General features: G+C 42.6%; 1 protein-coding gene across 1 annotated transcript in view; it reads right to left on the reverse strand.

The window, feature by feature from the left end:
• Nucleotides 1–23,648, reverse strand: part of NOTCH2 (notch 2) — a gene marked incomplete at its 5' end in the record, with an annotated part of 65,774 nt that overhangs the window by 12,134 nt on the left and 29,992 nt on the right. The window contains 14 exons of the mRNA XM_026043762.1: nt 50–162; nt 1,740–1,985; nt 3,959–4,091; nt 4,755–4,939; nt 5,512–5,665; nt 7,995–8,196; nt 10,669–10,897; nt 13,222–13,374; nt 13,650–13,769; nt 14,490–14,635; nt 16,567–16,759; nt 18,342–18,452; nt 18,972–19,205; nt 22,454–22,567. Of these exons, the coding sequence (XP_025899547.1) occupies nt 50–162; nt 1,740–1,985; nt 3,959–4,091; nt 4,755–4,939; nt 5,512–5,665; nt 7,995–8,196; nt 10,669–10,897; nt 13,222–13,374; nt 13,650–13,769; nt 14,490–14,635; nt 16,567–16,759; nt 18,342–18,452; nt 18,972–19,205; nt 22,454–22,567 (2,333 nt within the window). The remainder of the gene's footprint in view (nt 1–49; nt 163–1,739; nt 1,986–3,958; nt 4,092–4,754; nt 4,940–5,511; nt 5,666–7,994; nt 8,197–10,668; nt 10,898–13,221; nt 13,375–13,649; nt 13,770–14,489; nt 14,636–16,566; nt 16,760–18,341; nt 18,453–18,971; nt 19,206–22,453; nt 22,568–23,648) is intronic.

Here is a 23,648-nt window from a genome sequence, read left to right on the forward strand (position 1 = left end):
AGCCGACAGCCGGGGCAGAGCTACGGACACGGCAGGAGGTGGCACTTACCGGGGGACACTGGCAGATGAAGCCGTCGGGCATGTTGCTGGCAACGGCACAGGTGCCTCCGTTCTGGCACGGCCTCTGGGGACACACGTCTATCACGCTCTCGCAGTGGCGACCTGGGACACGGGGAAGAAAGCAGAGCCATGTCAGCGTGTGCCACAAAGCCACCACGAAGCCAAACGTGCTGCTGAGTAGCCCGTGAGGCAACGCTCCAGAGGGGCTTCCTCCAATGGTGCAGGTCACCTCCTCATGCAACATGTTCCTGTGTTATATACTGTTGGCTGGACAAGCCAGCGCTAGGACAGCAGGTATTGCTGTCACCAAGACACCTGGCGTGCAGGGGCTAAACGTGCCGTAGAAGATGGGCTTCAGGTTTGCTAGTACTTCTGCACCTGCTAGGAGGTTCTCAGCAAGGCCAAAGGCAAATCACTCCCTAACCGCGAATGAAGAACTAGTAGAAGGGAGATATTGAGACAAGGAACCCACCAACCAGCACTAGAAGTAACATTAGGTGCCACACGATGGCCAGAAGAGACAAAGAGACAATTTCATGGAGGAGAAAGGCCAAAAGGAGGAAAGGCCAAAGGAGGCCAAGGTCTGCACTCCCCATGCTGCAGGCTCCAGCAACCCTCCTGAATCAGCCAGGAGCAATATGAAGCATAACTCAAAAGCATGCCTCGCAGAGGGGATTACACAGAAACCATCTAATATTTAGTGCAGGCAGCCCACCAGCTATCCTGGCTCCAATTTCCCCATACATTGCCATTTTAGAAACCTCATGTGCCAGTTAATCTAGTTGACATTCGAAAACCACCACATGCATTCTTCAGCTGCACTGTGTTATCATGATATCTTTAAATCTGACAACCACAAATTCAGGGAATAATCTCAGCATCTTTACATTTTGAAGAAAAAAAAGAGTAAAAAGTACTAGTGAAGCATGCAGGAAAGCCCACTGGTAAGCACGGAAAGTGAAAAGTTTCAGTGGAAAAAAAATGAATATATACGTTAAACTGACACGCAAACCCAAAAGCTGAAAGCTAATACACATCTGGAGACTATTAGCCCAAATTTATATCCAGTGGGAGGGAGAAAGTAGAATAACAGTAATACTAACAAAGAAGAGATCTACAGAGGATGAGGCAAAAGTTTGCACAGAATTAAATTTTGAAGACTTGTGAAGCAAAGTTGGATTGTGGAAGGATCACATCACTAAGCTAGGAATGTAAAATCTCTCTGCGCACAGAATATTCCATCCTGATCACATCACTAATATAAGGCAGAAAGGGAGTAAGGGGTAGAAAAAGAGGCCAAAAACTAATTATGAATACTGTGAGACTAATATATAGAGAAAATTCACATGCTGCTTTGCCAAAGGAAAGACTATGGAGAAGCTGACACATAAACAGTTATTCTTCCAATATTAGAAGTGGGAAAATATGGAGAAAAAATAAAAACAGGAAAAATAATGCTGGCAGTCAGGTGTCCCTGGATATTCCTTTGTCTGGGACAACTCTGGAAGACTCATCTTTTGGAAACTCTAAAGATGGGTTTAAAAACTGAGACAAACTGTGGGGAAACAATCAGGTATTGTACAAGGAAGGCATTAGATGATAGGATTCTCAGAAAGTTGAAGACTGACCACTTCTCATGATATCAGTGCAAAACTGGAAGCGGGTTTGTGAATACTCACCGATGAAAGCACTACGGCAGATGCATCTATAATCATTGACGAGCTGAACGCAGTCCAGGCTCCCCCGGGGGCTACAGGGGTTGGAGAGGCACTCGTTGATGTCCCCCTCGCAGCGCTCGCCCGCGAAGCCCGGCGGGCACAGGCAGCTGTAGCCCCCGATCTGGTCAATGCACTGGCCTCCGTTGAAGCAGCGGGGTCCTCCCGAGTCCGAAACGCAGTCATCGATGTTCTCCTCGCACAAGCGACCTGGCAACAGCAAAAGCAACAGCTTGAGGATCGTGTCTCGTGGTCTCATTTCCTATTTTGCTCAAAAAGTTTTAAGGCTGCTTCATAGACAGTGCTGGATATGAATGGGTAAAGCACTCGGTTTAATTCAATCCATACCCTGTGCGCTTGCTCAACCCCAAACTGGACCCAAGGAGCATGTGTCTCAGAGCTAGGCTGTTCTCGATGCTAGGTTATATTGGGATTCAGTAGCTGTCGTTCTTGACTTAATTTAAGGGCATAATTAAAAACACAACAACCAAAACAATAACAAAAGATACTCTCAATTCACTGTGACTGAAGGCAGCCAGTTGCCCTGCGCTGGCTCTCGCAAGGCTGCAAACGTCCCACCATCCATTCAGTTTAGCCCTAACACAGAAACTCCACAAAGGGCATTTGTATCATCACCATCATCATTAAAATGACAAGAAACAACAAACCAACGGGAAGAAAAGAGCTGTGACAAAACACAGATTCCCAGCCAGCATGCCACTTGAAACATCTGGCTCGTGGGGATCTCGAGAAACTCTCTTTACAGGGTTCTTCTTCAAAAGAAATGTCTGTTACTGGTTCTGCTTTAGCCACACAGCAAAATGGAGAACCAGTAACAGGCATTTCTCTCGAAGAGGGGAGGGCAAACAGAAGGAGGAGAGAAAACCATCCACCTACACATAAAGGATGTCTATACTGTCATCGTGGTAGTTTTCTAAATTACGGGCTTCAAACTGAACCTGTGACAAAAGTTAACTCTCGATATCATAAGCACTGAAATCACTCTCTGCTAATTCCTTACATAAAAGCAAGCAAACAAACAAAAAAAACCCAAAATTAATTCCAAGAAGCAACTCACCCCAACACAGACATGGAAGAACTAAAGTAAATACTTTCAGAACTTCAAAGATTATTCAAAAGGAGAAGAAATGCTTTTGCACAGTAAAAAACATCCCAGCATTGCAGAAATTGGTACATAAATATATACTTTGATGTAGAGACACTAGAAGCAAATATGTTTTTAACTGGAATCTCTAATAAAAACAGTATGTTAAGAACTGCTCTCACAACGACTTACAAAGAAATACACTTATGAAGATTGCAGAGATCAGCTGGCAGCCACACTAAACTGCTAATAATGTGTGTGCAGCAGGCAAACTTTTTAATGACATTATAATCTTTCTCAGGATATGAACTAAGAACTTACTTCCACCTGACATGTATGTTGTCTCATCTGAAGTGTTTTTTTGTTTGTTTGTTATTTTACTGATTTTTCTTTAACTGATTTGAGGAATAAATCTGAGGGGGGGGAAAAAAATCAAGCAAGAAAGCGGTTGGTGATGGATGGATTAAAAATATCTGACCTGTGCAATCCTCAGTATTTGCAAATGTCAGATGTAATTGGGAAATGGCCGGTTAGGTTTCAGGAAAAATGACACTGAACAGGCTGTGGAATCATACTTGCTGAAAACCACTACTGTGGACTTAAAAAGAGAGAAAAAACCCTCAAACTTGCTGAAATAGAATAAGCTACCCTAGAGGCACAGAATTCCTCCACAGAAGACTCCAGGACTGAGGACAATGAAGGACCAAAGTTTAAAAGAGTAAAGGGCACTGGAAATTATGCAAGAACTATGCAACTTTTCTGCACAGCTAACAGTATATTAGCTAAAAAGAAACCTCGTATTTACTGTCAGGCATTCAGGCATTGTCGTGATCTATTCATTAAAAACAAAAACAACAAAAAGGGGGAAAAAAAAGCCCTTTGCCAGACAGAGATTCCATTGCCTAAAAAATATGTATTTATTTTGATAGAGCAAGTATCTGTCTCAAGGGATTCAGCGCACTTTGGGAACATTCTTCACAGGAAATAATGTATTCTCTGTAGAATTTGTGGCATGAAACCAGTTACCAGAGAGGAAAATTCACTGTTGGAACATTCACTTAACAGCAGAGTTTCGTACCCCGAGTTCCTGGTGGACAGGAGCACTTGAAATGATTGACGAGGTCTATGCATGTTCCTCCATTCTGGCAGGGCTGAAACTGGCACTCATCCACTTCATATTCACAGTTGACACCCTGGTATCCAGCCACACACTAGCAGAATAAAAATAAGTGTGAATAATCTTCACAGAACAAATATACTAGCAGCCAACTGAGAAAGAAAAAGGCCATCACAGTGGAAAGGAACTCTCCATGGGATAGATTTAGCCTTCCTTTGTAGTTGTGCAACTGCAAGTCATTTCAAGGGTTGCATAGACAGCTTAAGCACCCAGGTTAACCATGCACAGAGTTTAACTTTATTCCTATAAAGTGACTTTATTCCTATGACAATCGAATCTGGAACATTTTAGTACTGCACTCGCTGTAGAAGTTTTGCCTCAAGGTTTACATCAAATTAATCCTTTCCTTCTTGGGGAAGGCGCTCCCAATGTATTCTTTATATTAAAATACATACATAGTGTACTAAAAGGTATCTCAGCTATGAGATCTCTCAACAGTTATGTCTCTAAGGAGGCATGAAACTCAAGCGACTACAACCTTATCCCTTAATGAACATATCTCTAATTCAGTCTTAAAAGCCTCTTGGGAGCACTGCCTCTGCTACAGCAAATTATAACTATTTCCAGGCATGGATTGCTTTTTTCTCTGCTTGCATCTACTCTACCATGTAGGTGTGTTTCTGATTTCTTGAGATGCCTCTGCATTACAATCCTTTTGGGTACTGAGAGCTCTTGCTACCAGTGCACTGAGCCTTACCTCGCACTGGTAGCCAGCCAGGTGATCCCGGCAGGTAGCTCCGTTCTGGCACGGGCTGGAGTCGCATTCATCCAGCTGCTCCTCGCAGTAGCTGCCCGTGTAGCCCACGCGGCACTGGCACCTGTGCGTGTTTCCAACGTTGAGGCAATGGCCCGAGTGCTGGCACAGCTGGTGGACTGTGACTCCTAAAAAAAATGGTTCAGTACAGTGAGTGAACGGGTGAAAAACACCTAGCATCAACGTGGATTAAAATGGAAATAACTATTTTGGAGGCCCACAGTGTTGGCTACAGTCAGAGATAGGATTTGGGAGCGCCTATTCTCTGGCAAAATGCTTGGAAAGATACTAAGTTAGAACATAGTTTTCATGTGCAAGGACAGCATGTCTTAAATCTGGCCTGCCTGGGACTTATTATAAAAGCATAAAAACAACTGAAGCATTTCACAAAAAGACAGTTCATGTGGAACAACCATACTGAAACTGAGACTTTAGAAAAGACTGATTTTTTTTTTTCTTTTAAAAATATTTTTATAGTAAGAGTTAGTTTCTTATTCAAGAGAGTCTTGACCTCCATAACAAACTCGCAGAGATTTTTCTAGCTTTGATGTGATTGCAAATGACTTCCAAGAGGGCAGGCTCTCCAGGATTTCCAATGCACGCTGTGTGCATAGAATGGACATGGATATGAGGAAAGGAGGAATGGATGAATAATGCACTGGAAATGCTTTCAGTTGAAGTGGTAGAGAGTCTTATTTACCTCTTTGTGAAGCTGCCACCTGGCAGGAGACATTGGGCACGTCACAGTAAGCCCCGGTCCAGCCGGAGGGACAGAGGCATTGAGTCTGGGCAGCCTTCTGGAGACATGTGCCATTATTCTTACAGGGAGACCTGCTGCACAGATCCATAAGTGTCTGGAGAGAGAAAAAAAATCCACGTGACGAGTTGCTGGGAACATTATTCAGCACAAATTCAAGAAACACACAAAGGAAACAAGGCTCTGCAGAGCTGGTTCCATGTGGCATTGGAAAGAAAGGGGCAGCACTTCCCTAGAGCAAACTAAGGGCTTCACTGACGGGCTCAAGCACTCACCTAGGCAAGAGCAAATGCAAAGAGGAGTAAGCCTCAGATGGCAGCACCATTTCAGGAGTAGGATTATTCCACACCTTACTGTGCATTTTATAAACTGAGGATGGACAAGAGTACACTGAGCTGCTTCATTCATTTCATAAAGCATCCTGACAAAGACTCAAATTCTCTTAGTAAATCATCATGTGAAAGAGGAGTGAGGATTCAGAGTAACTCTCTGACCCAATACGAGCCAGCCACTAACCATCATTTCCTTTCTGCCACTTAAGTCTCCAAAGTAATTCAGCTATTTGATTGATTTCTAGCTGATGTGAAGGAAGGATGAGATATTTAAAGACAAGGGAACTGAATTTGGGCTGTAAATGCAATTCCACTTGCAGAAAGTTCTGCTTTTCAGATGCAAACTGTCTCCTCACAAAGATTAAAGGAAAAAAAAAAATCTGTGCTTTCACATGCAGCTAAGAAACTTGGAATTAAGTTCTATCACATGAATCTGAGTGTGAAGAAGGAAAGCACTGAGCCTCTTGCTTCTGCATGTGTAATGAGGAGCCGACTGTTTTACATGCAAATTCCATAACTTATGAATCATTGGCCAATTTTGTTCTGCTTACGTAGCTGTGCTAATTAGGTCAAGCCAGATTACCACTGAGACAGAACTACAGTGTAGCTGTAATTTATAAATCACTCCAATACAGCTTTCAATGGTGTTTATAAGCTAAGAAAATTCCCATTCCCGTATAAAATGAGCAACACAAGATGACCAAGCTTCCCTCCAAACGCAACAAGTGGACACAAGTGGACTCTCTTCGAATCCACACTTAGTTCGGGGAACATCAATCCCTTTCTCCAGTAACAGCAATGCAAATGCAACACAGGAGGAACTCCTGAGCTTCCCAGGACTTTAAGACCACTCTCAAAGCCAGTTCTCCCAGCGAGATTGCAGTGGTGTGTCCAGAATGCCTAATTAGGGCCAACTGAGGGGCTCTTTCTTTATTCTTCACTACTTTGCATCCACTTCCTCCCTTAGCAATACCTGGAAGCAGACCTGACAAGCTCAGTGGCCAGCAGAGCCCCCCAAAAAAGCACCTCCATCCCCATGTAACCCTTCCTCTAGCACCCCATGCTGCACAGACACGTTAGCAAGAAGGACAATTGCAAAACCCTCATTAAACCGTAGTGCTTTCCAGTAGTTTAAGGCATTTATAGGTTTCTTTGTCGAACGAGAGCAGTCAGACTGCTTAAGGAAGGAAGCCAATGTCAGTGCTTACTGATCCGAAGCTAGAGACAGCACTAAAGTGTTCTTGCTGTTTTCATAACCACAGAATAACAAAGATCTGTAAAATGGCATCAGCATTCTACTTCCACTGTGATACACCAAAATTCACAATTTAAATTCAGCTTAGATTTGAGCATCAAGACTGAAATCAGATGCATCAGTTCTAAAACGGAAACTGGAACATTGTCAATGGGTTGCCAACCGATTGCCCATGGGTTCTCTCATAACCCATTCTTACAATTTTCTTGCCTTTGTTGCAAAAAAATCCAAATGACATGAATCTTTAACAAGCACTTTAAGAACAAATTCATAAACACCTGAACTGATGCCTGTGAGCCAAAGCTGCCAGCCCGAAAGATAGCAGTTAAATCAAGGTCCTACTAGTCAGACCAATATTCTTCCATTTAAGTGGAATATTTCTTTAGACCATTTAGACATAATTCTTCCATTCAAGTGGTGCCTATTTCTGTAGGCACAAGATTTTGTCTGCAACCAGGACAGTTTTATGCTTCAGATGAAATGCGGCCATTTTCAGAGCTAACACCTGTGTGTGGTTTTTAGAAAACTCATCTAGAAAACTCCTTCCCTCAAAAGCAACCATGCTGTCCTCTTCACTGCACCTAGCAGTCAGTGCTTGCTCTCTAGAGTTTTGAACCTGCTTTTCTAGAGTTTGCACTCTAGAGTTTTTGCACCTGCTTTTGATACGGAGTGGCACTGAACCAGGTTTTCTGTGGACTAGTAGAGCAGAGCTGAAGGAACAGGAGCTCTGCTGTGCTAGAGATCTGCTCCACACCACATCTTATATCTGGTACCTTCCACTGTTGTAGTTCAAACGCAAGCCCCCCATGAAAAATGGGCATGGGAAGAACAACACACACCTGGCAGTTCTTCCCAGTGTAGCCCAAGGGACACACACAACGGTACGTCCCCAGGCTGTCCACACAGGAGCCTCTGTTCAAGCAAGGGTGTGAATCACACTCATTGATTTCCACTAGGCAGAAGGATCCTGTAAACCCCACTGGGCACTGGCACGTGAAGGAATTGATGCCATCCACACAGGTGCCTCCGTTGAAACAGGAGCTGCAAGAGAAGGAGAACAACACTGAGCGGACACGAAACGCAGGTGGTTCATGGTCAAAGCCAGCAGGTAGACATCCCTGAAATGCAGCAGAAAAGCAGATTATAGGATCATCTCCCCGCTGGTTAGCAAAGAGTCATAAACCAGACAATGGCAAAGCAATGGGATAAGTTTATTGTCTTTTATCTTTTCAGGCAAAGAAAGTAGACCAGGGTTCTAGTGAGTCACTTCTTACTGAGGTGATTTCTCACTTCATAAAATCTTCCCAGCGTCTGTCACCACAAACACATATGCACCATGTATGTGCATGGCTTGCTCAAACAAATAAATTTTGCACCAAGTCTCCTCAATTTTACTATAAATTGAAGGGAAAAGCAGCTGCAAAACAGTTTTCTTCCAGCTTCAAAGGAGTCCAAGGCATGTTTTCTCAAGGAAGTGGTCCACAGACCATGCAAACACAACCATATTCTTTGCTGAATTAAGTGATTACACTGATATTATTAATTCTCTTCCTCCTCCTTTTCTCATCAAAACCTCAGTAAAGTCCTTAATTTGGGAAGAAGAAAACAAAACAAAAAACTCACATATCCCAATAGCTCCTTCATTTGAATCAGCCTTGCCCCAACATTTTGGTAATAAGAAATCCTGCTACAGAAGATGCACTATGGAGAAATTCTGAGGAAAGGACAGTGGCAATGAAGCCTCAGGCAAAATTAACTTGCAAGAGTTTCTCTTTCCCAAGAAACATATGGCAAGAAACTCCTGCTCCTCAAACTAACCCTAGATCAGACTCTCAAGATAATTGCTTTGACCAAGAACACAAATGGATTCATGTCTGTCACCGGTCTGACGCACTGTCAAAGGGTATTTCCAAGGGAGAAGACACTGACTCATCTCTCTGAGCCTGAGGTACAAGCTTTAAAAATCTGAATTTTAACTGTGAATATGGTAGAAGTATCAAAAAAAAATCTATTTGTGTTGTTGTTCTGCCTTGTAGGCTGAATTCTATTTTATAAGAGGCAAAACCTGCTTTTTACATTGGTGAACAAGGGAAAAAAGAAAGGAACTATCAATCACTTGGAACATTTCCCTGCAATAAGGTTCTCATCTCCAAGAGAAGATGGACTTGCTCATAGGAGGAATCCCACACGTGACCAGGAAGAATCATTTGAACTCCATTCAAATTCGTTAACCATCACGGCGCTAATTGCAGCTCAGCAAAATTTGGTTGAGAAGGAGGGGACAGGATTAACTTGGCAGAGCTTTGAAAATTGCTACATCCTACACTCATACCTGCACGACTGGTTTCTGCCCTGACTGATAATGCAAACAAAAACAGGATGAACATTAAGGGAGAAGCAGGCGTCCTGCTAAAACTTGATTATTTCTCTTGATTAAACTGTTGTGCAAATCAAACACGCCCTCATCAGTGACACAATTAGGTTCTTAAGCAAAAGACGTTAAACGCTCCCACCTCCACAACTGCAATTTTATAAGAGATAAGAAAGAAATCTTTTCTTTGCATGTGGAAAATGTACGAGTATAGCAAGAGCTTTACATTTATGTACCTCATGCACTTCTTGTCATTGGAACAGATCAGACAATTTAATTAGCTTTTTTTTGAAATATATACACTTTAAACATATATATATATTTAAAAATATATTAGAAATTACTTCTGTTTGTGAATCTAAATCTACATACAAGAATCCTATACATTCTAAAAATAAATAAGCAGAAAGATGAGGGCTCCACTGAGAGCTCTCAGAGCATTTTTAAAAGGTAGTAAGTAAAGCAATTATTTTGGGGAACAAACTGTCAAACTCAGATCCACATCTCCTTCTTAAAAAGAATTTATTTTTTATCTTGACTTTGCTAACCCATATCCAATTTGTCATGATTAAAAGATCTCTGTTGATTACACCTTTCTACTACGGACTTTGTGGTGCTTATGCTCCTTCTCGTTGCCTCTTCACATCTTCCAAATTCTTCCTCCTTTCCTACTTTCTGGTTTCCATTATTTGCAGTGAATTAGTTGCTTGGCTATTTTATTTTTTCTGTGATTCTGAAGGTTGGTTATTGCTTCCAATTTTGCACAATTTGTAATTCTCAACACAGTAACTGTTCATAACCAATCTGCTCCTCTCCCTCCTCTCTGTGATAACGCTCCTATCGAAACGTAAGTTATTGAAGGTAGCATCTGTTACCTCCTAACAAGTTCATTGAACACTGTCGTATTCCTCTTAGAATGGCACTAGGCTAATGGCTGGTCTTGCAGACAGACCTCCAAAGCTGCCAGGCAGCTCTCCTTTGGCCAGCACCCTGCACAAGGCAGATGTTTGAAGCTTGAGTATGTCTCGGTTACAGGAGACAGAAAAACAGATCCTCATCTTTAATTTCTGCTTCTCACTAGGGCTGACTTTAGCCCCTATGTGGTCCTTCCTCAGCACCCCAGCGCAGCAAACTCATCTCACCTCTCCGTGCACTCATCAATGTTGTTCTCGCAGTTGGTTCCCTCGAACCCAGGCTGGCACTTGCAGGTGTAGCTGTTGACGTAGTGGGTGCAGACGCCTCCGTTCCTGCACGGCTCGCTCAGACACTCGTTGGTGTCCGTCTGACATTTATCTCCATGGAATCCCGGCAGGCAGATGCACGAGAAAGAGTTGATCCCATCCACGCACGAAGCTCCATTTTGGCAAGGGTCTAAGACAGAGTAAGTTTCATTAAGGTAAGTTTCAAAGTCGGTAGCAGAGAAAGGTCAGGTCTAGAGTAGTAGATTTTTGGAAGGGAAAAAAGTGTTAAAAAAAAAAAAAAAAAAAAAAAAAAAAAAACACACACCCCAAGGATTCCACAGCCCAGAGAATGACAGAATACTGATAAACCTTTCTGATCCACTTATGGAAGAGACTGCCCCAAAGCTTTACCACTAATGGATAACTACTGCACTTTTCCTACTCCCACAGCTACCCACCAACCCTAAAGATCACAGTCATTCCATAGCTTCTCATTTTGCCTTCTGGCTTTAAGGCCCACATTCCCTCAGCAGATGCTGCTTCTGAAGAGTTTTCTCTTCTACTCTGCATGTGTGGAGGCTGAATGGGGAGGAGGGAGAAAAAGAGGGGACAGGAGACGGGAAGGGGGAAGAAGTTACTTAGAAGTTCCTTGATCTGTGACTATCTTTATGCAGTAATATTTTGAAAAGCATATTTTAAAAGATGCAAATAAGCTCCAACAAAAAGAAGGCTGCGGTTCAACCTCAGTACAAGATCATACAGTTCACGAATACATGAAGATAAACAGATGTGAAAGGTAATTAAAGCTCATTTACTGACTCAGAAATACATTCACATGACAAAAATTTGTGTTATAAGAGACACCTGCATGCACTTAAAGGTCATCTGACTACTGCAGAGAAATAGCACATTGAAGCAGAGAGCCCTGGCAGCTATACTGTATTGTGCCTATGGCAGCCAGCCATTTACTGAAGCCAAAAACTGTGCATTAATTTTCTGTGCTGCACATTTACTGACAGAAAAAGCAGACTACAGAACCAACTCGTCAGTAAGTTCATGTTGTTGGTGGCTTTGTTTGCTCCCTAGATTAAAGGCACTTGGCCCATGCCGTGGTGGGGCTCTGTGATGCTAACTGAAATCAGCTGTAATTTCAGTAATCTGAAATTCTTCTTCACCCTCATGGGTGTGCTGTGTAACAGATGACACGGGATGAATCTCACATTGAGGAATGGAGATAAATCTTCTAGTTGTTAAAAAGAGGATGACAAACCCTTCAAAAATGTGTATGGCTTCAGACATCCACACCAAACCAAGCAGGACTGGCGATGACTTTAACTTCAGTTACTTCTTTGGAGAGATGAACTAAATTGAAGTGACATTTTTTGTACTGTACCTGTTTGCTCAGAAAGAGGCAACTGAAAGCCAGAAACCTTAAACTTCTTCTATCAGTGCTGTTTTTGGGATGTTCCAGGACAACTGTTACTTAGGTACTTGTTCAGATCTTTCTATATAGCAGTCACAATTGTATTTTTTCTTCAGTGCAAAAATACAGCTCTCACTTCATACACAGAGCCTTAAAAACTGGGGTTCATTTTTACATACTCCAGTAAAAACAACTCCTTTTTCTTTCTGCTCTTTCCCCCCCCGCTTAAAGAACCAGCCAATTACAAAAATACGACAGTGTGTGCAACTCTAAGGTTTCATAGAGGACTTTTCAAATAGTAACAGATGAACTTTAAATATATGACATTTTCAGGGAACCCTGATTTTATCTGATGATTATACAGAACGAGCCCAGTAAGAAAAAGAACTTACTATGTATTTTGTTTCCTGTGTACATAGCAGTCAAGCACATGATATAAAATGTTAAAAAAAAAAAAAAAAACATTTAACAAACTTTCTCATAATTTAGATAATTTCAAGACATATTTGTATCTGGCCTACTCTAATGTAACTGGGACTCTGGAATAAAAGTGCCTTCCTGCTGCTTAATTGGCTTTGAAACATGGATTAACTGGAACAGCAACCAGATACTCTTCTCCCAGAACATGAATTTCAGACAGAGCCATTTCAGGAAATGTCTATACCTCGTATTCCCACCACACCTCAACCAAGCTTACCTTTGAAATACCTGCAAACCCTGCAATGTCACTTTAACTTTGTATATTAAAATTTCAGGCAAATTTTTGAAAAAGTCTTCATTTACCAGAGTTGCTTATTGAAGTATGTAAACTACAAGGACTGCTCTGACTTAAGAATCTGAGAATAACTCCTACTATCAGTTAGGATACGTCAGTCCAATTATAGGTGCTAAATACGACAGACTGTCTGTCTCAAATGAGCAAAACTTCAGAAGTTCAGTTTTTCTTTTTTTCCTTTTAAGGCATTAAAAAGAAACAGTTTCAAGTATCTCTCAAACAATAGTTAGCACCAGTACATCAAAGTTTCCTCTAAAAAAGGGGAAAAGATTAAAAAAAAAGGGGGGGAAAAGAAAGAGAGCCCACTCGTACTCACTGGAAAGGCAGTCGTCAATGTTACTGTCACAGTCTCCTCCGGTGAAGCCAGGACGACACTCACACAGGTAACTGCCTTGAATATTGTGGCACAGAGCATGATTTTTGCAGGGCTTGGAGAGACACTCGTCAATGTCCACTGTACACCTCTCGCCTGAAACACGGAGAGTCCGGAATTAAGACTGGAACAGGTTGACAAGGGAGGCTGTGGAGTCTCCTTCTCTGGAGATCTTCCAAACCCACTTGGATGCAGCCCTGTGCCACCTGCTCTAGGTGACCCTGTGTGTGCAGGGGGTTGGACTAGGTGATCTCTAAAGGTCCCTCCAACCTTAAGGATTCTCTGCATCCCCCAACTGCATCAATGACCACAATGCCCTGTGCCAGCACGGCTCACCTTGCCCCCCACATTTACCTTGCCCCCCACATTACCTTCCCAGCCAGGGGCACAGAGGCACGTGTAGCCTTCAGAGTCAGGGGATTCTTGGCAGATCCCCGAGTTCTCACACGGATCGGGGGAGCAAGGAGCCACCACCACCTGGCAGTTCACACCTGGAGAGCAGAGGGGGAGAAACATCCTGCTAAAAACCTGGGCTTTCCTGGGAGGACAAATACAGCCATTGCAACCTGCAGGATTATCCTACAAGGCAGTGGATGGCACTTCCAGTTTTGGGGAAATTTCAGCTGGAGAAAGGAGTCAGGGCAGCCGTGGTAGTTCCAAGTGACACAAGAACTCACGGCTACTGATTTATTCATCCACCATGGAAAACCTTCGGCAGCATTTCCAGAAAGTGCCACAAGCAAATGTAGCATTTTTTTCACCCTAAATCAACCTATCACATTGCAATACTTTATATTAAACAAATGTTATCTGAAAAAAGTGTTATTTTTTCTGGACTTCCCCATTAAGAGGTTTCCACACTTTGGAAAATTAATCGGAACTAAACTGCATTAAACTTTCTGCAAGTTAATGTCCCTTCAATTCTCGATGCATTTATACAGCTCAGTTAAACTTTCTTATAATGTAAATCAAGCTGAAGTGCAACCAGGACATTTCTTAATAAGAATATAAAGAAAAAAATTAAATATGATATTATTAAGCATTCTACTACTGCAACTTGCCTATAAGAAACCAGCTATAATTGAACTTCATCTAAACAAGGCATTTCCCTCTTCCTTCCTATTTCCATGAGGTTTGTTGAAAAGATTAGTGACAATAAGGGTATAATCAAGTGGAAAGATACAGAGAGAAGGTTCTGTCTGAATTCTCACCTTTGAATCCTTTCCTACACGTGCACCTATAGCCATTCAGGAGATCCTCACAAGTTCCTCCGTTCTGGCAGGGGTTTGATTTACACTCATTCCCTTCTGTTGAACAATAATCTCCTATCCAGCCTGGGTCACAGACACACTTGTACCTTTAAAAGCAAAAAGAGCAGCAATTTTAGAGCATTCTTGAGTAACTCTTCTACCAGGCACCTTCTCCTGCACATGGTCTTTGAGAGAAAACCAGAAGACTCGTCTTTAAGAGAGTCCTAACTTGCATTTACATTACTTACATCAACAATATTTTCAATATTTCCCAAGATACTGAAAATAAACCTGTCATTAAAATGATACCCACCTAGCTGCAACTTTCACAAAGCACTCAGTTAACCTACAACATGTATTTGCTCAGCAAGATGATCTCAACACATTTAAAGACATGCAGAAAAAAAAAAGACCGGGTGGGAGGACACAATAGATTCCAAAGGCATCTAGATTTAATAAAAACTAGTGGCTACACAGGCAGACAGCAGCCTGGGAGCAGCAGCAACTTACTCCCTGGTGCTTCAAAAGCGGGAGCAGGGCCGCCCTCCACCCACAAGACTAAAACGAGGGCTCACCGAGTCACCCTGGGCTCGGCCACACGCGGAGCTGCCCTTGCAAATAAGTCTTATTTTTATCCAACACCCAGCACAAGGTGCAAATAGACCCGAGCGCAGGCGACGAGACCCACGAAAGAAACCAAAGGCTTTTTTCAAAGCTTAGGGGGTGGCTGGATTAGAAATAGAAGTCCGTCTTCCCAGGCTTCCCATGGTCTCCAGAGGACTGCTGAATCCTATCCGAGAGTTCGAGGCTCCTGAACTCAGCACTCGGCTTGCCCAGTTGGGAACAATCACCAGTGCGACTAAAACTGATGGGATCAGCCTCAGATAAACTGCACTAGGCGGACGCTGCTCAGCAATGAACCTGATCTCGAGAAAGCTGCTAGAGCAACGAGCCAGAGGCCGGCGCACGTCACCAATCCACGGACTCCAAAGGGCTGCTCAGGAAGGAATGCTTTCCCCAGAAACGTGCTGACTGTTTTTGTTTTGTGCAAAATGTTAAATAAATTTACTGGGGAAAGCCATGAGCTTTTTTTACTTTATACCTTCCCCTCAGCTTGTCCTACTGAGCTCCTTTTGCCATCCTTGAAGATAAGGTATTGTTAACTACTCCCTCCTAACTGGCTGTTAACCAGAACTTTCCCCAGCTGACCTTCTAATGCTGTTCTCCATCTCACAGTAAACTATGAAAAAAAAAAAAAAAAGTTATTTTCTTGTTATTTAACACAGTTTTTGGGTAGCTAAAAGGCAGTAGCCAAAGACATGACAGCCTTTATGTTCCATGTTTTCAAGTTTGATAGAGTAGGTTGCTGCTGCACACACACACACAAAAGGTGGACCCAAGTTATTTTCCTTTTCTGCTTACTTGGATGGCACAGAACTGTCCTTCTGATGGTGGCAGACCACCCTTGCTACATGCCCAAAGACAAAGAATGCAGCAGCAAAGAATACAAAGCAGAGACAGAAAAAACACAACGACTTGGAAACAGCACAGACCGCAGCTGGTGACTGCAAGTCTACAGCTTATTGTGAGCGTGTCATGGGCAAGGGATATATTTTGATCCTAAGCTGAGGAATTAGAGGAAAAATCAGAAGCCTCGAGGTAATGGTGAACTCTGGGCAAAGCAAAGAAAAAAATGACAAAGCAGCAGACAAATTTGACTTTGCCAGAGATGGATATCTTTAAGAAGTCAGGCTGCTAGGAAGATTCTGCTACTTGCCAGTGCTGCATTTAGCACTGCACCAGGAAGGCACAGAAGAAACCACGCTAAAAAAAATCAGTTTGCAAATATGCTTAACAGTGTCCTCCTCACACGATCAAGTGGTCATTTTCAAAACTACACCTCAGTTTGGATTTGCTTTTGCACCCACCTCAAAAGGCCTTGTGGTGGGGGCATAACCATTGCCTTATCAATATTCATACTCATGTCCTACTTCTGAAACAAGGATTTCAAGGCATTAAATGCGAGAGCAAAACTTACCCACTAGCCACATGCGTGCAGTTGCCATGTACACAGGGATTGCTCAGACAGCCATCTGCCTGGGACTGGCAGTGAGGGTGATGGTAGCCTTCAGGGCACACGCAGCGAAAGGCGTTGATCTCGTTGATGCACGTTCCACCGTTGTGGCAGGGGCTGGATGTGCATTCATCAATATCCACGCTACACCGTGGGCCTACAAAAAATATTATTTGTTAAACAGTATTTGTAAAAACATTGACTTTGCATGTTTGCAAGAACAGAAGTTGAGAGAGAGTCCAGTGAAAACAATGTGGAGGGACAGATTGTGCATGCAAGAGTGACTTCAACCTCAGCTGAAACCAACAGAAACATTTTTGAAAGACCTGGAAAACAGCATTTATACTTAACAAATATATAAATTTACGGATCATTCAAGAACCTAAACAGAATTCCACTAATAATAACCAGTTAATTATAGGAAGACAAAAATCACTTTGTTGTATCATGTGTGGAACCAATCCCGAGCTCCACTCGTCACAGCTCTGCTCTTCTGCATTGAAGCAGCTACCCTTTGAACAACCATACTGCTACCCTCTGCAGTAAATATAGTTCTTGTGGTTTATTGCGTAAAAGGATATGTAAATAACAGTGTTTCCTGTTTTGCCTAGCCTCTGTTTACTGTGTCCTTAAAGCAGTGACCATCAGATCTTGTGGGGCTGGAAAACTACATGCTGCAAGTTGAGAAGCATTCAGAGCCTAAGGAAAGATGTAATGAGATCCCAGGCATGCCTGCTCTTTGATGCCTGAAAAATGCAAATTCATCAAATTACCACATATTTTAAGAGTGTAGCAGCAAGGAGTCCAGTAGAACAACAAACACTGCAGTTGGCCAAAAGGAAAAGTGCCCTTGAGCTGGGCAGGACCACCATGCCAGAGCCAAAGGAAGGAGGTTTAGGCACACATGACGCATGCAACATCTTACTGCTGCTTCTAATTATTTCAGATCGATTCTAATTAGAATCGTTCAGTAATAAACAGTAACACTCATGATCAGAAAACTGTCAGAAACAGCCCTGATTGCCTTGAAATAATTATTTTATGAGTATATTACCCAAGATGGTTCAAAACATATTATATCCATTATAAATATATATAAAAATAAATGTTTTAGTCATAAGAACTAGTCCTGCTGTAGATCTACAGATCTGAGCACCAATCTAAAAGGGCATAAAAGTTTCTTTTTCCAGTCTTGTTTGTACAATATTACGTAAGTCCTTATGATTTAAAGGGGAAACAAAAGAGATGACATTATGAAATAGTATTACAGGGGAGGGAAAAAAAAAAAGGTTATTTGGTTGGAAACTTGAGAGTGGAAAGAACTCACTAGAACATTGAATTAATGTTTCTTTCACTCTCAAAAAGAGAAACCCTACTTGTGGTAAAACCAAAGATACTTTTCAAACACACACCTGTTTGTACTGTTGAGTACTCCCTCTCTCTAGAAAGAAACTATGAACAAACCACCAAAGACACAGAGTTTACTTCCTATAAAACTGAGAACCATGAATTAGACTTTACTACCTAACAAGAATGTCATTTCACAGCACAGATTAGGACATTCCTCTGCATGATAGAACTTGGCTTTAATGTAAAATGATGAGATTCAAAGAGTAGAAGGATTTACTGAGATACTAGCCAAAACCCTTGTAGTCAGCATACAAAAAGTAGCTTTTTTAGCTATGAGAAAAGTTAACTATTTTCAGAACAACTCAAAGCCATTAAGGAACTGACTTTACCTGTAAATCCAGGTTTGCAAGCGCAGTTGTAGCGATTAATGCCATCAATGCAGTCCCCGTGAACGCAGGGGTTACTTGCACAGTCATCGAAGTTATTTTCACAGTTTACTCCTGAAAAAAAGTCAGAAGAGGGCTAAATGTTATAACAAAGCTTTTGCTAGGGATTTATCCAAATTAAGAATTCCGCCTGCTCTGAAGTTACACAGGGATTGGTGCAATTAATTCAGGTGATGATGCAAAAGCAGTGTGACACTGAGGAAGGTCACCTGGATTGATGGCTGCTGACTATGACACTGAACTTGTCAATCAGTGTTCAAGTAAAGGCATAAACCGTTTTGAGTATCAGACCTATTTGTTCAAGAGATACATCTGCAGGCTTGAATTTTGTGGGTAAAGAGGAGGTGAATCCTTCCAAAACTGGCTGCAGTACCAGTAACAGACAGTCCAGACAAACACAGGAAAGCACAGCAAGCAAAATGCATGTGAAGAAAGTGCAATCTCCTTACGCTCACAGCACAAGCCCACCTCTCTTTGCAAACTCAGCATACACCAGAGCAGACATATGAACTAATTAAATTAAACGCTAGAATTCTGTCAGAATCCAATCCTTCCGCCTTGTGCCCTACGTACCCGAAGTGCCCAGCAGGCAGTTGCACTGGTAGCCGTTCACCAAGTCGATGCAGCGCCCTTGGTGGAGGCAGGGGTTGCTGTGACATTCATCGATCTGCTCGCTGCATATGGCTCCCATGTAGCCAGGATTGCATATACACGTGTATGAATCAATCCCATCTTGGCATTCACCGTGGTGGCAAGGATCAGGATCGCAGTTGTTGATATTCTCCTCACACAAAAGGCCAGCAAAACCTACGGAAAAACGACCAGCAGGAATAATTTAGTGAGGAAGGTGAAGTGGTATGATGCTGCAAGCGAGTAAATGCAGACACAGAAAGTATCATGCTAATAATCAGCAAAGGAGCATACAGAGCACAAAGGGTATGTGAGCATCTCAGCTGCTGTCCACTTCCCAGCCCTGGAAAACAACAGACTCTTCCACTGCTCACAGCATTTTACAGAAGTTTTTGAACGGAGGATTCTGGTATCAGAAGCAGTTACCTTTGCTATACTCGAAACACAGCAGCAAGGAGAGGGAACACACAAATCACGACCAGAACTACTTACATGCAGCAGTAGCCACTATCTGAAGGCATTCTCTTGTCATTATTCCCTCTATACAACAATCCCAGGGATTTGACCATCTCCTTACAGGAAATTACTGCAAAGATGCTGCAGAAACTTTCCCCAGGGAGTTTCTTGGGCTCACATCATAAGTTTCTGCAGGAAATGCTTATTAAAAAAGTCTCTTGTCCCTCTCACTGCAAAACCTTTCAAAAACACCGATCATGCACCAATTGCACATTTACAAAAGCAACCTCTTCACTTACAAGCAATGAAACAAGCAGAGATTTGGCCCGTTTCATTCTGCTTCAGCTGGGAAACATCCTGAGCAACAGAGAAGGACAGATTATATTCAATGGGAGGGCTTCCAATAGGGAAAAAAAAAAAAAATCCGGAATGATTAAAACAGCAGACAACTCCCTTAAGAGTCCTGTTTTCCCTATTAGGGCAGAGCTCTATGAAACAGGGACAATTTAAGAGAAGTGGTTTTGAGACGTGAGGATATGGAGCTCGTGCTGCCTTCCAGCAGCTGGAAAAAAAAGGCAGGTAGAGCTTAATATTCCAAGCATTAGCTGGAGACGGATACAAACCGGGCTGCAGGGAATTTCAACAGCTGAAGAGTAATTCTCACCTGAGTAATATAAGTGGATAACAGGCGCCCCATTTCTCATAGAGGTTTGTGGCTAGTTCTCTGGTCAAACATACCAGGTGACGGCTAATTTTTCCAAGCTCTGCGAACGTATGCATGGATGAAAGGGTGTAGAAGGAGGTGGGGAGAGGGAAGGGAAGCTAGTTAGGGAAACAGATATAAGAATGTTAGGGAAGGGAGAAAAACAAAACGAGAACGGGACAAACAGTGGCAAAACCAAATAAACCAAATAGAGGGTGGAGGGAGAAAAGGAGGGAAAACCCAACTGAAGAAAGGGAAAGCCATGAACTACCACTGGGAAGGAGAAGTGGAGTAATGCCAGAAGGGAAAGAAAAGACAAAAAGCAAGCAGTAAATAGAGCTATCGGTACAGCAATTGGCCAAACATTGTGCAGTTTTCAATCAGTTCTGCAGCTGGTGGTTATCATTCAGGGAACACACAAATTACTCATAGTTTACGAGATAGAAAAGAACACACCAAACATTATTTTTCCTACAAGTGAGCTGCTCCACAATGAATTCTGTATTTGCAGAGTTAGTCTAGAAAAAACTCTTGGAGAACACAGACTAAACCAGTCCCATGGAGCGCACAGAAAGAAGCCCCAGGACAGACTCCCAGCACAGTTTCCAGCCAGGGCACTTAACCAAGGATGTCACTGAGAGCTGCCGCACAAGTTGCCCACATACATTTGGTTGCTTTCAGCCTGTTCCTGCAAAATGCTCCATATACCATGTGCCTTTGTGGAGGGAGGACTCCCTCCTTTCCTGGGAGGTGCAGAATTTCTGGAGCTCGACGGCTCCCAAACAGCTCTGGGTCCTAACTCACAATGTGCTTTTCAAGGTGCAGCTCTCCAGATCATCAGCACTTGGACCCAGAGCTGCCTCTTCCTGCCAATGCCTTCAGCAGAGCATTTTCTCCTGTGTCTTTAGAGCAAAAATTATCATCCACTGCACAACCCAGGGCTCTCCTGGGCCCAGAGAGTGCTGCAAAGAGTTAATAAAGCAGCTCTGCACTCGCAGTGAATGAAAGGAACCAGACCACACACTAGCTTGAGAAAGACTTTCTAAGATAGCTTCCAAGTTCAGGGCAGACTTAAGCTTTTCTTCTTTTTGCAAGTGTCAGCTTATTCTGTCACACACTGTAATCAAAAGGAGAATCTTAACAAGAACAATTACTCCTCTCAACTAGAACTATTTCAGTCTCCTATTTGCAACGTGTTCATTGTTTTGCAGGCACGTTATTGGGAGCAAGGGGGATAAGGAGGAATTTTAGGCTAACCTCTGTTACATTCTGAACAGTGAAGAATAAGTTACTGAAGCCAAACTAATTTGCTTTAACAATTTGATTTTGGAATGACTCAAAATGAGAAAAAATGCTCATGAACATAACCAGCCAAACAGTACATTTCTGGAACAGAGGCAGCTCCATTAACTGTTCAGCCTCTTCCTGAATGGATGAGCTGAAGCCAGTGCTTTCCACAGCTGCTCACATTGAACCTTTATCGTGAGCCACCATTAACTGAAAGCAACCAAAAGTCACCCACATCCTTATGGAGAATTAAAGAATTAACAGCTCCGAACTGCCTACACTTGCTTATCTAACCAGATATAAAAGCTACAGCTGAAATATATCTGCATTGCTCTCGGGGTTTAAAAGTCAAGAAAATCCTATACTTACACCTGACATTTCCTAACATATAATTAACCAAGGAATGAGGGAATTAAGTGCTTTCAAAAACCCAAATTCCAAGCACAGCCTCTGTCAACATTTCTGTATGATGCTTTACAAGGTGTTTAAACCACATTCTGCCAGGTGGCTACTGTGCAACACTTCTTGTGCACTCATTTATTTATTTATTAGTGGACTTAAACCTTCCACCTTTGATATGAAACACTCTGAAGCAACAGAAACAAGAATATACGACAGTATGGCACCATCCATCTCTTGTTCGGCAACTGAGTCGCATATACCACCCCAGAATAAAGAAGGGAAGGCCACAGATAAAAGGCTTCATGCTGTTGTATCTCCATTCAAGGATCCCATCATCACTGCAGAAGCAGCTGCCACATTCTGGGAAACAGGAGATGGGACTGAAGGAGAGAGGCCAGAGCTCTCATCAGCTGAGAAGCTGCTGCTGCCACAAGGTGAGAGGTTTCTGTATTAAGTGCAAGAGCAGACAAAGCTTTATGACAGACAAGAAGTTTTTCAAAGAGTGGACGCTGACACTTGGAGCTGGGTTTAGGCTGGATGCCACGGCCAGCCCGGGGGCTCTGGGTGGGATGCTCACCTGTGGCACACTGGCACTCGTAGCCATTGGGATGGTCAATGCACTTGGCTCCGTTGAGGCACGGCGTGCTGGAGCAGTCGTCTATATCGATCTGGCACACGGCGCCACTGAACCCTGCGAGGCAGAAAAAGATGAAAATCCAGGAGCAAGCTGAGGTGTCAACCTAACAGCTGCACCATCAGGAATTATGTGTTAGCAAGTTCTTCAAACCACCCAAAGAGAAGATGAGTAAATCTAAGCGGGGTTGCATCACTAAGCACAAGCACCACACCCTGGGCAGATCGGTTCCTCATCGAAACCACCAGACAAAACAGTTCCTCTCTTCCAGGTCAAAGGAGCAGGAGCAGCACGAAAACAGAGCTGGCCAATGCAAACAGAAAGCACAAGGGGCACAAATGGTGTCCACTGCTGTCCACGGCGCTGCCCAAGAAACGGAGAGGCCATCAGCAAAATAAAGCGGGAAAAAATTCCAGCAGAGCAAGTGATAGGCAAGGAACAATAATGTATTCATTGCAAAAGCCTCCAGAGCAGAACTGCTACAGCAGCGTGGGGCATGCAGCACAATGCAGCTCTGTATCCTTCAATACATATCTTGAAATAGTCAATAAACTGTCAGTAGGTTATGTCACTTATGATGCAGATCTAGGCGCTTCAAGGAAAAAAAAAAAAAAAAAAAAAAATCAAAAGCTTCAGGAATGTTTCCTGAGGGAAAGAACCACAGGAAAAAAATGGGATAAAAGCCAGAATAACTCAATAAGAAAGGATGCAGAGCATACTTTTGGCAAGTATATTATGATCTCAAAACTTTTTGTGAGCCTCCAGGAACACAAGGGATGTTTACTCTATAGCTAACATTGATATCTCAGCTCAACATTTACCTCTCTTTCATGAACGGGGGAGGTAATCTAACTCACCTCCCTCCTCATGCAAGTAACAAGCTATCATGAGGGAAAATGGCTTCTGCTTATCAACCACAAACACAGAGAAAAAATATACAGAAGTTCTGGTTTTTAATACATATTTAATAAATATTACTCTATATGACATTACGATACTCATAATAATAAAAGCTCTTGCTGCCAACCATCCTCTAATGTGAGATGTCTGTCTATATATTCCTCAACACTTGCTCAGTTATGGGCATAACCTTATAGCAAATGTTTATTCTCATTTACCAATGCAAATGACTGCAACT

This window comes from Nothoprocta perdicaria, unplaced genomic scaffold (assembly GCF_003342845.1).
Source record: "Nothoprocta perdicaria isolate Ctin4 unplaced genomic scaffold, notPer1 scaffold_34, whole genome shotgun sequence".
In the NCBI taxonomy this organism is placed as follows: domain Eukaryota; kingdom Metazoa; phylum Chordata; class Aves; order Tinamiformes; family Tinamidae; genus Nothoprocta; species Nothoprocta perdicaria.